The 13,252-nt window shown below is 39.2% G+C and overlaps 1 protein-coding gene across 2 annotated transcripts in view; it reads right to left on the reverse strand.

Annotated features, from left to right (window-relative positions):
- The window catches only part of MED14 (mediator complex subunit 14), a 73,019-nt gene continuing 59,767 nt past the window's right edge, over positions 1 to 13,252 (reverse strand). For both annotated transcript variants that reach the window (XM_045089469.1, XM_045089468.1), the window contains 7 exons: positions 11,547 to 11,729; positions 10,356 to 10,591; positions 7,771 to 7,950; positions 7,128 to 7,235; positions 5,334 to 5,459; positions 4,745 to 4,937; positions 1 to 2,174 (listed from right to left, as the gene is read on the reverse strand). In XM_045089469.1, coding sequence (XP_044945404.1) covers positions 2,101 to 2,174; positions 4,745 to 4,937; positions 5,334 to 5,459; positions 7,128 to 7,235; positions 7,771 to 7,950; positions 10,356 to 10,591; positions 11,547 to 11,729 — 1,100 coding nt within the window. In that variant the 3' untranslated portion in view covers positions 1 to 2,100. The remainder of the gene's footprint in view (positions 2,175 to 4,744; positions 4,938 to 5,333; positions 5,460 to 7,127; positions 7,236 to 7,770; positions 7,951 to 10,355; positions 10,592 to 11,546; positions 11,730 to 13,252) is intronic.

The following is a 13,252-nucleotide window of genomic DNA, read 5'->3' on the forward strand; positions in this document are numbered from 1 at the left end:
TTTATGCTGAAACCTAAGATTTGAATGCTAGTGTTTTCAAGCTTTAATAAAGTATATTTCAATTCCAAGTACCAAACATATCAAAATTCATATTCATGGGTTTATTCTTATGCATTGAAAGCAAATTCTGCTCACTGAATCCTATTTTGATTTGCACGAGGCATTCAGAGACGAGTTATAATCAGGAAAAAAGTGTCCACTGAATGCATCGTGTTTAAAAAATACAATTAATGTTTCAAAACCACACTTAAAAAGAATACCTGAAAAGTTTACTCTTTTCATAAAATTTGAGACAATATTATCCTGCTGATAAAAATACATTTCTTGTATATACATGTAGATTTCTACATGAAAGAAAGGATTCAGCTCCCAACAGAAAAGGGCTGACCCTTGATAAAGACATGTTAGATTGCCAAACTGATGCGATTCCCATTTTAAGGAGAACTGAAAACCGAAAGATAAAAGGTAAGTTAAAGGAAGGATAAAGTCCAGTCACCTGTTCCTAAACAGTGGTAGAGCTGGGCGAGAAGCAGGGGATAAAGGTAGAAATAAGACAACGAAGAAAGGCAAAGAAGGCCTGCACTCTGACCAGAAGTGAATGGAGAATCAAGCGAAGTTGAGAACAGATACAACATAGCTGCAGTGAGATGCCTGAAATTAGAATTTGGTAGTTGATAGTTAACAGAAGCTCAAATCATCTTAAAGTGGAATTAGAGTGTCTACAATTTACTGGAGAGCCAATATTCCTGTGACCAAATAACTCAGTACAATATTATCACATAAAAAACTTCCCCAAATAACATTAGGTCATCAGAAGACCTTTGCTTCTCTTCTAATCACATTCTTTGAAGCTTAAAAAAGTCCCTGACTCCCGGGAGAGACAGCACGGTGCTCCAAAAAGAAACTCTGCTGAGATGTGTCAGTATCAGAAACTCCACTTGACCCTGGACGGGCACCGAATCTTGGATTCTTCAAAGTGAGGGCACTGTAACCAGGTTTCTTCCAAGCGAAACACTTTACCATTTTGTTGACAATGAATTAAGTTAGGATTGTTTAGAACAACCCCAAGCGTGGTGGGGAAGGCAAGGGCGGAGAAGTTAAGCAAGATAAAGAAATGTCACAGAAATTTCATGCAAGGGTAGAACACTCAAGTTCTAGGTTTCCTAATTCATGCTGTATGCAGAAGTATCCTGTAAACTAAATTTGCCTAACAGAAAAGTTTCCGTATCTTCAACGGATGAGAATGATTGCAGTATGAGATCCTTGATCAATACAAACTACCGCTGTCTCTTCTCAAAGACGGGTTCACCTTGTTTTTTACTTGAATCCTACACTAAAAGACAACTACAGTGCTACATGTTCACCACAAATCAAGTTAGGAATGTCTGAAGAAAATAAATTAATCCTGAAACAAAGAAGATGTTCTTGGTCAAATTTCAGACATTATCATTAGAAATTAATTATTGGCTCCACCAGGTGAAAGATGAAGGGAGGCCAGGAGAAGTCTATAGAGCTGATATACACACAAGTGAGTGTCACTGTTTGTTTTGTTTTGTTTTGTTTTTAAACCTAGTTTTATTAAATATTGCTTCCTTGGGATGTGTTTATAACAACTCCCAGAACATTTTCATGTAAGGACTCAAAGCGGGCATATTAAAATACAGCTTCAATATAAAGTTTATCACAGTTTTACAGTATTCAAAAATGACAGACCTGCCTTAAAAAACAAAACGAAAACCAAAAAAAGGACTATTACACCCAAAACATAAGAAAACAATTAAATAAACAAGTTTGGCATTTCCATAACTTTATAGTATAAAACAGAATATTAAATCTATTACTGGCAAGCGGACACCGATGTTTTACCTAGCTTGAAATGTGTCCCATTTAAACATACTATACAAGTTCACTATACAAAAAAGATTGATGGTCTTTTTGATGAAAGAAGTGCACCCTGAAAATTTTTGCCAGTTTAGAATATTTAGCTCTTAAAGTCAAAAAAGTCCTTTTTTAAACTGAAGGCTAAATTCTTTTTTTTTTTTTTTTTTTTTTGCTGTTTTGTCTCATTTGTCAGCCTTCCTGGTTTAAAAACAATAGTGTCTATGGACGCCCACCAGGGGGCAGTGTAAGATTAGCCATTAAATCACGAACAGCTGCAAATATTGTGCATTCACCTGCAACAGAGAAAAATGGTCATTAGCTATTCGCAATACAGGAAAGATGCTGTCAACACACTGGTGGGGGTAGGGATAATTAAATCTAAAATCAGCAAGAACTTCAAGGGTCAAAATAAAAGACTAAAGTTTAACTGCACAGGCTACAGGGGACTGAGCTTCGGTGTTATGATACTTGGTTCTGGTTTTATTTGTTTTTCTTCTCAGGAAATTCTGGCAATTCCACGTTAGGTTTGAATTTAAGGAGAAATGCCTTGAGTTTCTCCACTGAAACACTGGAGCATTGGATAAGCCTTTAAAATTGGGTTTCGATGCTACTGAGAGTTTGTTTATGCATTCTGAATCTAATGAAAAGATTGAATTTAGATTTATGCATCAGTTACAACAGCAACGATGTCCTTCTAATGTTGCTTTAAAGGCCAGGTAAAAATGCCTATGATCGCACTGTCCAACAGAACTTTCTGTGCTGATGAAAGTACTCCGTATGTGCACTGTGGCTCCTGAGTACCTGTCATGTAGCTAGTTTGCCTGAGGAACTGAATTTTAAATTTTAGTTAATTTTAACTAGCTTGAATTTAAATAGCCACATGTGGCCAGTGACAGTTATATTGGGCAGTGCAGTTATATGACACATTTTGGATTTTTCTCAAACGTAAAGGAAATGATCAACTTCTGGAGTTCAACATTTATATCAGTTAATGAAAAGAGAGTGATTCTTAAAAGCACTTCACTGGAAGGGGAGGAAGTAACAGGTACGGGGGGCGGGGAGGGGGCGCTGAAGTATATGGCACACGGACAATCCAAAAACAAGACTTGTTGAGGGCGGGCAAGTGGGGGGAGGCTAAGGACTCATCCTTTTAATTTCCCCTTTGCTCAAAGAAACCAGAGACCCTGCCTCGTACTTCTTCTGAACATTACATAGACTTAAATATAATAAACCCAAACCAGCTATAAATAATATTAACCAAAAGCTGGGTCCCTTTCCTGGCACATGGCCTAATGCTACAGTGAGAGAACTGGAGGCCTCAATGGAAGAATGGCCTTCTGACAAAGGGTGGGACGTGCAGTGACCCTGTGCAAGTTACTGCAAGCTTTCCTCCAACTGGTACAGAGAAAAAATGAAACCCCAGGTTTGCTCAATCTAAGGTAGACATAAAAAAAAAAAAAAAAAAAAAAAGACTAAAAAAGTAAAGAAAAACACTCCCCAAATATCCCAACAACTTCTCAAATAAAAGGAAAAGTTATATCCTTCTTTTTCCTTTTTCAAAAACACATTTTCATTCTTGATAGGTAGAAAAATGTGTCTGATCCCAAGAGGATCAAAACATTCTTTCCTTTTAATTGTAAATTCCACAAGACATAGTAATGATAATCATCTGCTTGTGAAGAAATGGTCTTATCATCAAAGTTCTACTGGACTGCTACTTTGAAAATTCTTTTAACTTTAAACTTTGTTTCTGAAGGACCTATTTGTAGCTGAAAGAAGAGATAAGTCAAAGGATGAAAGCAGAAAATTTTAAGAAGTGGAAGAAGTCTTACAGCAAAGGAAGCATACCCTTCTCTACTGCCCAGTGCATTTCTTGTAAACTCTATGTGAGTGAAAACTTGCCTACGTATATACAATATGGAGAAATAAATAGCGAAAAACAATTTCTCCCGTGATTCCTGTTTTTAGTAAAATTTTAACACTGTGGTACCTAAAAAATGTTTCAGAGAACAACTTTCCCTCATTTAAAAATGTAATTCTGTTATCATACATCCTAAGCAGAAAGCTAGAGGGCTTCCTTAATAGTAGAAATAAGCAAATTTTAATTGAAATTTAATTTCCTTAAAATTAGCAACAAGCAAAATGGAAGAAAAGTGCTCTTTTTGTGACCAAACATTCACCACTGCTAGGAGTTGTGTGTTCCGTGTAGGCTACCACAGTGTGGAAGGGACCTGGTTTACCTGCCAGAAACATCCAGGATTCCTCGAAAATGTTGTCTGAGAGCTTCATTGTGCACTTGGTGAAAAGGTTCACTTGCACCCGCCTGACACTTATTAAGAAGCCCAAAAAGCAGTGATGCCATTTGTATCAGCTTTTATTCTTCACAAAACATTTAGAAGATACAGAACTTTGAATGATAATATTCTATTAATGATCGAACCATGAAATATGAGAAATCGACATGCATTTCAACTGGTGATGTACAGAGTGGCAGGTATCGATGGTAGGGCAGGAATTCACAGCCATGAAAAAGTCTATCGTCCTAACCTACAGTTCTGTGGCAATGTGTGCTAGAAATACAAGCTTCTGGCATTAGCAACTGGGTCAGTCCCAATAGTAAATCACTAACAAAAATGAGGTCCAGGCAGCAGAGACATGGACAAAAATGAAGAACCAGTGAGAAAGGAAGAAAGCGACAGGCAGACATTAAGAGGGCCACAGCAATCAGCGCTCTATTACTAGGATTGGCGGGGGGGTGGGGGTGGGGGGGTGGGTAAGGTGGGAGCAGAGGAAAGATGGAGGAATCTCTCAAAAGAACTGTTATAACATATATGCAATAAAATATCATCTACTGGTCAAGTACCTTGTCGTGGTGGGTTCATCTCTGCAAACCTCTTCAGAATGTTGCTGACCATCATGGGAGCAGCAACAGAAGAGTTCTGCTGTCTGGGAATGTCTGCCTGTTGGGTTGTACCTGAAGCCATGTCATAAATGATTGGAACTATAATACTAACAGGTTCTTGGGGAGGGACGGACGTTTTCTGAGTTAGTTGAAGCTGAAGACACACAACACATACAAAAAGAATAAAAACATAGTAAGAAAATAAAACATTTGCCTCCATTTATCAAAGGTATTATTTATCAGATTAAGATACCATGGACATAAGAAAACTAGAGATGACAAGAAAAGTGACAAACGATTGAATATTATGGTTAAGATGCAACCGTGCCACACAATTATCTAGTTCAATATGTTTCTGTTATTATTGGAAGAATCGGGAGTACATCACATCTAAGCTGACAATTAAGGAGTCTGAGCCTGTGTTCACAGCGACAGTTAACTCAAGTAATCCCAGAGTTGTTCTATTATCCTCGCATGGCTTTTTCCTGAGGGGCTCTGCATGTGTGCACGCGTGCACACACACATTCACACACAATCGGGTAGTACTTACAAAAAATAGCATTTTGGATTTCAGCACCACAGCAGGCGTCCCAGGGGGTGCAATGGGCGGTGCGCTGGGAGGGATCGTCAGGCAAAACTGGACGTTCCATTTTAGCTGTGTTGCCTGGTCAGGAAACTGTTTTTGAAATCATGATAAAGTCATATGAACATTTAAAATTACACTCTAGTATAGGAGTCTGATCTTATTTTATACAATCTATTATTAACAGAACATAAAATGACAGCCTGCATTATTTCAAAGAAAACGCATACATGACGTTCCTACATGCAAAGTTCCTACATGCAAAGTCAACTCCACACCTGTGTGATGTGTTCCCCTTTCCTTCCCTCCCGCTCCTTTAATTCCCAGGGCCTACAGATTCTGCTTCCTTGGTGTCTCTGTCATCCGTTCCCACCTCTCTACTTTGACAGATGCAACCAAGCTCCAGGACTGGTGATTTCTCTCGTGGCCCCTAATGGTCCCTTCCGGTGGCTGCCTCTCCCAGTTCCACCATCTATCACTGCCAGAAAAATGTCCTTGAGCATGGTTCTAATCGAGCTCACAAATGTTTAGCAACATGCAGTGACACATGTTGTTCCTTTCCCTTACCCTACCAGGACCAAGACCTGGTATTCAAGACCCTTCTTAACCGATGCCACCTAGACGTCCCAGCCTCAGTCCCAGCTCTTTCTCTAAAACATACTTGTCAAACTGTATTAATAATTTCAAACTGTGTTCACTGGTGTTTTTTGCCTTTTTTTTTTTTTTAAAGATGTATTTATGTAGTTTGGAGAAAGAATGCTCATGAGCAGGGGGAAGGGCAGAGGGAGAGAGAAAGAAAGAGAGAATCTGGAAGCAGACTCCCTGCTGAGTGCAGAGCCTGAGGCACGGCTCAATGCCAGGGTCCTGAGATGGAGACCTGAGGCAAAATCAAGAGCCAGCCATTTAAGTGACTGAGCTACCTAGGCACCCGCACTGGTGCCTTTTTGGTTGTTGTTTTCGCCACATTTCCTTAAAAAATTCAAATGGGTATCTTTTTGATATAAATGTTTCCTACATGCTACTAGAGCAGAAGCCAAATGTTGAGACTATCAGCAAAGGAACACTGCTGTCCCCAATGTTAACAGCAAAACACCAACTGGAAAAAGGAGTGAGGTATTTGGAATTACCCAAAGCAATACTGTAAACATTTGAATGCAAGTCCTGTAAGCTTGGAAAAATATAATCAGCTGCCACCTGGATTCCATCTATATAATTGTATACTTTCACAGGAAAGAAGAGAAATTCATCTCCCCAGGGAGGACAGATTTTTTGATAAATGACATTCGGGGAATTGGGGGCATCTGAAAAAGCCAGATCCACCCCTCACATTTGACACCAAGGTATATTTTAAATGGATCAAAAATTTAAAGAATTTTAAAAAACAAATCCATAACAGTACTAAAAGAAGCCACAGGAGCATCATTTCAGTATCTAGGAGCAGGAAGAGTGAATTAAATGTATTTGCTTTTGTAAGAGGTAAGCCACTGGTAACTTGTGTTGCCTGTAGGGAGGGAGACTAGACGGCTGGACAGGGATAGATGGGAAATTTTCCCTGTATCACATCTTGATCTCAATTCAAAAGATACAGAAGGGCTGTGTTACCTATTCAAAGATAAATAAAATCTTAAAAAATAAGAAGAGTGTAAAAGAAAAACAGAAGTACATAAATAGGTGAAAACCAATAAACACTGCTCCCACCAACTTCAACCTCTTCAGACAGTCCTTGTTATATATAGAAGTATGTGCGTCACTCTAACTTACCAGCTCTAGCTTCATAATATGCACACAGTCCCTGAGGATGTGTGTAGGAGCTCCTAACAGCTTGGTGAAGGCTATTAATGTATTGGCTTTAAACGGCGGTCCTGCAACCTACAGGGATGAATAAAGCAAGTTACTCCACATTCTACTTTGACTCTTCTTTTTGTTGATGGTACAGGCATACCTTGGAGATGTGAGTTCAGTTCCAGCCCACCCCAATAAAGCAAGTATTGCAATAAAGTGAGTCAAGTGAGTTTTCAGCTTACCCAGTACATATAAAAGTCATGTTTATCTATTAAGTGTGCAATGGTATTATGTCTAAAACAATGTACCCATCTTAAAAAATACTTTATTGCTAAAAAACACTAACTACCACCTGAGCTGTCAGAGAGTCACAATCATCGGTCACCATAATAAAGAAAAAGTTGGAAATTTTACAAAAAGTACCAAAATGTGACAAGGAGACATGAAGTGAGCAAATGCTGGTAGGAAAATGGCCCTGGTGGACCTGCTTCATGCAGGGTTGCCACAAACCTTCAATTTGTTAAAAAAACAAAAACAAACCAGTATCTGTGAAGCAAAGCAAGATAAAGTGCAATAAAACAAGTTATGCCTGTATTAAAACTATGCATTAAGAAACACATACTCTTGTTTCAAAGAACTTCTCCAAAACTTGAAGTTCATCGGGTTTCCACTGTCCTGCATTTTCAGGTGTCACTTTGAGCTGAAGTGTTTGGTTGGTTTTCGGACTAAGGGCTACTCTGCATTTCAGGGCATCAGTTTTAAACATGATCACTCCAGGTTCGTTGGAATTTATCAGCTGCAGCTGCAAAACATGAAGTGCATCAAGTTAGTACGTAAGACAAAGAGGAAATGAAAACAGAGAGAACTGTTTCAGAGGGAAAACTAAAAATTGATACCTGCTCCCAATCAAAAATATCTAGGCCCCGAGAACCATCAATTGCTAACATCCCAAAGAAGGAACTATAGGTGTCTCTTGAAGGAAGAACATAACACAACCTATGGAATATTCTTGTAATGTAACAAACTTGAGCTACAATTCAGGAGTTAGATTTGTAGGGTAGACCAATATTATAGAAATGTGAGGGTCAAGGGGCACCTGGGTGGCTCAGTGGGTTAGGCCACTGCCTTCGGCTCAGGTCATGATCTCAGGGTCCTGGGATCGAGTCCCGCATCGGGCTCTCTGCTCAGCAGGGATCCTGCTTCCTCCTCTCTCTCTCTCTGCCTGCCTCTCTGCCTACTGTGATCTCTCTCTGTCAAATAAATAAATAAAATCTTTAAAAAAAAAAAAAAAAAAAAAAGAAATGTGAGGGTCAAAAGGACATGTTAAAGAATTCCAAAGGGATGCAATCAGCAAAATCCAGACTGTGAGGAACTTGACACAGCAACAGATAAGGCTGCTTCAACAAATAAACTGTGTGAGAAGAGATGGAGGGGGAGTCTCCAGTTTGAGAGACATAAACTTGTTTGGTTACTTCTTTATTTTATTATTATTATTATTATTTTAAAAGATTTATTTATTTATTTATTTGACAGAGATCACAAGTAGGCAGAGAAGCAGGCAGAGAGAGAGGAGGAAGCAGGCTCCCCACTGAGCAGAGAGCCCGATGTGGGGCTAGATCCCAGAACTCTGGGATCATGACCTGAGCTGAAGGCAGAGGCTTTAACCCACTGAGCCACCCAGGTGCCCCTGGTTACTTCTTTAGACCATAAACACCATGATAACTTGGGAAATCTGGACACCAACTAGCTATCTGATGATAAAGAAATGGTCTTTATGGATGAAATGAGGTCTGGGACTTGCTGTCAAACCATATGGGAGAAGGAGTTATAGAAGAAACAAGACTGACAGGAGTTCACTGTTGAAGGCAGGTGATAAGAACACAGAAGTTCATTATATTCTCATACTATTCTACTCTCAACTTGCATATATGATTAAAATTTTTCACAAAAAGTTTTTTAAAAATGGCACAGTAGAAGAAAAAAATAAAGAGCACCATTACAAAATGTTGGATCTGGGTTGGGACCTTATAGCTGGCAAATTTTTCTGTAAAGTAATGGAGAATAAATATTTTAGGCTACATGGTCTCTGTCACAACTACTCAATGATGCCGTCAGAGTTGAAAGCTGCCATCAACAATACATAAATTCATATATGTGACTACATTCCAGTAGAACTTCATTTACAAACAGGTGGTGGGTAGGAATTGCTCCCCTCTCCCAACCAGGGCCAGTAGTTTATTGACCCCTGCTCTATCATAACATATTAATTATGCAGATGAGCAAAATGAGGTTCTAATGCCCAAAAGCTTATGTGGCTTCTAAGTGGCAAAAGAAGGGTAGATCACAGGTCTCATAATGATTTTTTTAAATGCTAATTCATTCAACTTATGTTAAGACCTCTATTATTTTCAAATCTAAATATAAAGGTTGCAGAATAGCTAGGTGCCATCCACGGAGCAGATATTTTAAACATTCGCCATTCTACCTCATTAACACATACATGTATCAAGAGTTATAAATAATATGTACTGAATAATACCAAGATATTACGCTAAGAGCTTTATAAGAAATACCTCAAACTCCCACAATTGTTATGAGTTAGGTAAATACAATAATCTACCATTATCAAAAAGGTAAAGGGATTTGCCAAAGCTTGTACTAGCTGGTGGCATGGACTGGGTACAAACCCAGATAGTCAGACTAGAACCACGGCTATCAACTCGGAACTATTTCCTGAGGATATCACCACAGGACATAAGTCTTTTTCTGACTTTTTCTATATCAATTCAGCTGTTCATGAACCTTGTGATCAAAAATAATTTTATTTTAATGGAGAATCCAATTCAAAGTCAGCTTGCCAGCAAGAGAATTCCAGGAAGCCAACAGCTGCTTCTACGCTACTCTATGCAAAGGCAGATTCTGGGAGCATTTGTCCCATGACACTGTGGGGACGCTGTAGGACTTATCTCTGGGCCTGTCAGCCACAGCACAGGAAACTATAAAATGCAGGAACATGTTAACTTAAGAATGGAAAAGGAAATAGTGGGGCCCATTTTTAATGCTAGAGCAGTGTGGACAGCACAGTTTTAACAAGCTAGCTAAAGGAAGTGAGGGAACATTATTTTAGTTCACATGCTGTTCCGTGGGGCAATTTATTAGCACCATCCTTTGACAACCATCACTGAGGAGTTCACTAGGTACCCATACCGTTTCTTGTTGAATAATTCTTTGAAGGTGCCGTCTCATGATGACCGATCCAAGGAATCTTTCAAGCGGAGAACAAAGGTAACTACCTGCCAGGCCAGGCACAAGGCCTGGTGTTGGAGAGGGCAGCAGTAAAATGTTCAAGGCACTGTGAGTGAGGATGGTAGGTATGGAGGCTGCCCAGGAGCGCTGAGGTAGTTTACGAGGCGGAGGCATGTTTGTTGGCAAAGTCTGGGAACCTTTTGGGAAGGAAAACATGTCATTTCATTCACAAATACACATGGTCCCACTGTTCTGTTTTGCTTTTATCATAAATCTTTGCTACTCTAAAGCAATCCATACTGTTTTCCTTACTCCTTGTGGCCTAACAATCCTATGTTAGCTTCCTGTTAGCAAAATGGCCAGGATTCCTCTCCCTATAGCTGGGTTCCTTGCAAAGTGACTTTGTAGCAAGACCTTTGAGAGACGGAGCCCATTTCTCTTCCTGGAATCTGGGCTGGCCCTTTGACTTGCTGTGACTTAAAAGAATGCAGGGGAAGTCATGTGGCACCAGCTGCAAACCTAGGAGTCCACTCGCGTTCTTGGAACCCCGCCCAGCCATCAGGTGAACAAGCCTGCGATTAAGTAAGAGACCACAGGGAGCTGAGGAAGCCACGCCACCTGGGGCCATTTTACACCAGCCAGGCCTCAGCCCACACAGGAGCTGACGATAAATATACTAGTAAGCAAAGCAGAAACTGGAAAAATCACCCAGCTTGGCTTAGCCTAAATCACCAACCTATGGAATGGTGAGCTAATGTAAGATTGCTGTTCTAAGTCATTAAACATTACCTGGCAAAGCTAACTAACATATGTGCACAATTCTGTTCTGTGTTAATTTGTACAACCTTGTCAGTTAACTTGAGGTGTCCCTCAAGGTCTAGTTTTGCAGCTAAGCTAGTAGATATACCAGAAGCACTGGGGCTCACCTCATAAGACTTCTGGAGGAGACATTTTCCTCTCCTATATTTTACTTTAACTGTGCAAGTTAACTACTGTTAACCAATTTACTAAGTGGATTAAAGTTTAAGTTATTAAGTATCTCCATTTAACAAGCAGGTCACAGCTTTCAAATGTGAGGATGGAAAAAAAAACCAACAGGACATCATGTGGAGGTTAGACTAAAACAGACACAAAAATGGTGATGCCACTCACTTGTTCCAGCTCGAGGGGAATGAGAAGCATCTGGTACTGGAGAATGTAGTGATGGGTTGGCTGGTGACATTCCAGGCATGCGTGTTGCTGGTGAGGGGCCGGACACTTGAGGAGACCCTGGCCAGTTCCCAGCTCGTCCACTTGGTGACACCATAGTGTATGGAGAACTAGGGTCCAGGGTTCCTATAAACAAGTGAACAGATGGTTTTCAAAACCTGTATTTTAATAACTGAAAAGTACTTGACACCACTGAAATGCTTGACACTTTACAAGGCAATCATTTTTTTTCCCTTCCGCTATTTCACTAAAGTATGCGGCTTTTGCATGTGGCACACCTGAATCTCTATTTTGTGTAGTTTATGTACTTTTTAACATGACTCAAAGTTAGAAAAATATAGAATGAGAAATGATAAAGGGTATCTTCACACAAGCTTCAGCATGTTCAATGTGTAACAATCTACACACTACGCAACAACCTATTTTCAAAAACCTATTTGCAAACGTCTTTGAAAATGTTGAGCAAAAAAATCTCAAAGCTCACTTAAGGGCAGAAATCTTTTATTTTTCAAGTAACCCTGACAAATTACGTTTTTCATTCTACCCAAGGCTGAGGAGAGAGAAATTTTCCCTTTTCTTTCTTTAGTAAAGGCTATGCTGACTGAGAAATGGACCAAGAATCAAGTCTTGAAAGCAGTAACTTCCTGAATCATTTGATTATTTAAATTTCATCCCGCAGTTACCTTTAACGTATTATTTATGCCCCTCTGTAATCAAAATATAAACGAAGAAAATACTTTTACCATATATCAGAGAGCAAATGATCCTAACTTTCAAGTCTTATAAATTGGTAAGAAAAAACACAAGAACACATAGGCAGGCATAAAATAAGAAATACCTAAGACTAGTGAAAGAAAAAAGGTTTGACTTCATTAATAATCAAAGAAATGCACATTAAACAAGAAGATACCATTCTTTACCTATCAAAATGACTACGATTTCTGAAAGTCCTAATACCCTGTGTTGGCAATGATGCATGAAAATAGACATTCTTGTCTGATGCTGGAGGAAATTGGTACAGCATTTCAGGTGAGCAATTTGCAGTATGTTTCAAAAGCTTTAGAATTTCTCAAACCCTTTGAGACAGCAATTCCATGTCTAGGAACTTACCTAAGGGAATAATCATGTGAACAGAGATGATATCATTTGCCGTTGTTTAAAACAAAAAAAAAAAGGAAACATTCTAAACATACAATAGGAGGGCAGTTAAATCATGGTATGTCAACAAAAGGGAATACTATGAAGCCATTTAGTAGGACAATGTAGATATCACAAATATTAATAGTAGACAGTAAAACCACAGATGCTACACAGCTGTAAAAACTGAGGAAGTCCTTTATTCTGTGATTTGAATGTAGATATCACAAATATTAATAGTAGATAGTAAAACCACAGATGCTACACAGCTGTAAAAACTGAGGAAGTCCTTTATGCTGTGATTTGGCATGGCATTTAGGAAAAAAATAGATGAAAAAAGTAAGGCACTGTAGTGAAGTATGCTGTCCCATGTGTAAAAGCAGTAAGAACAGTTACAGGCATCTGCCTGTGTATGCACACATCTCTACAAGGACACATAAGAGATGGGTAACACTGAATGCCTCTGGGAAGAGCAACTAGGTGGCTGGTGGCATAAAAACACTTCCCTGGCT

This window comes from Mustela putorius, unplaced genomic scaffold, assembly GCF_011764305.1.
Source record: "Mustela putorius furo isolate JIRA1106 unplaced genomic scaffold, ASM1176430v1.1 tig00003836_pilon_pilon_pilon, whole genome shotgun sequence".
Classification (NCBI taxonomy): Eukaryota; Metazoa; Chordata; class Mammalia; order Carnivora; family Mustelidae; genus Mustela; species Mustela putorius.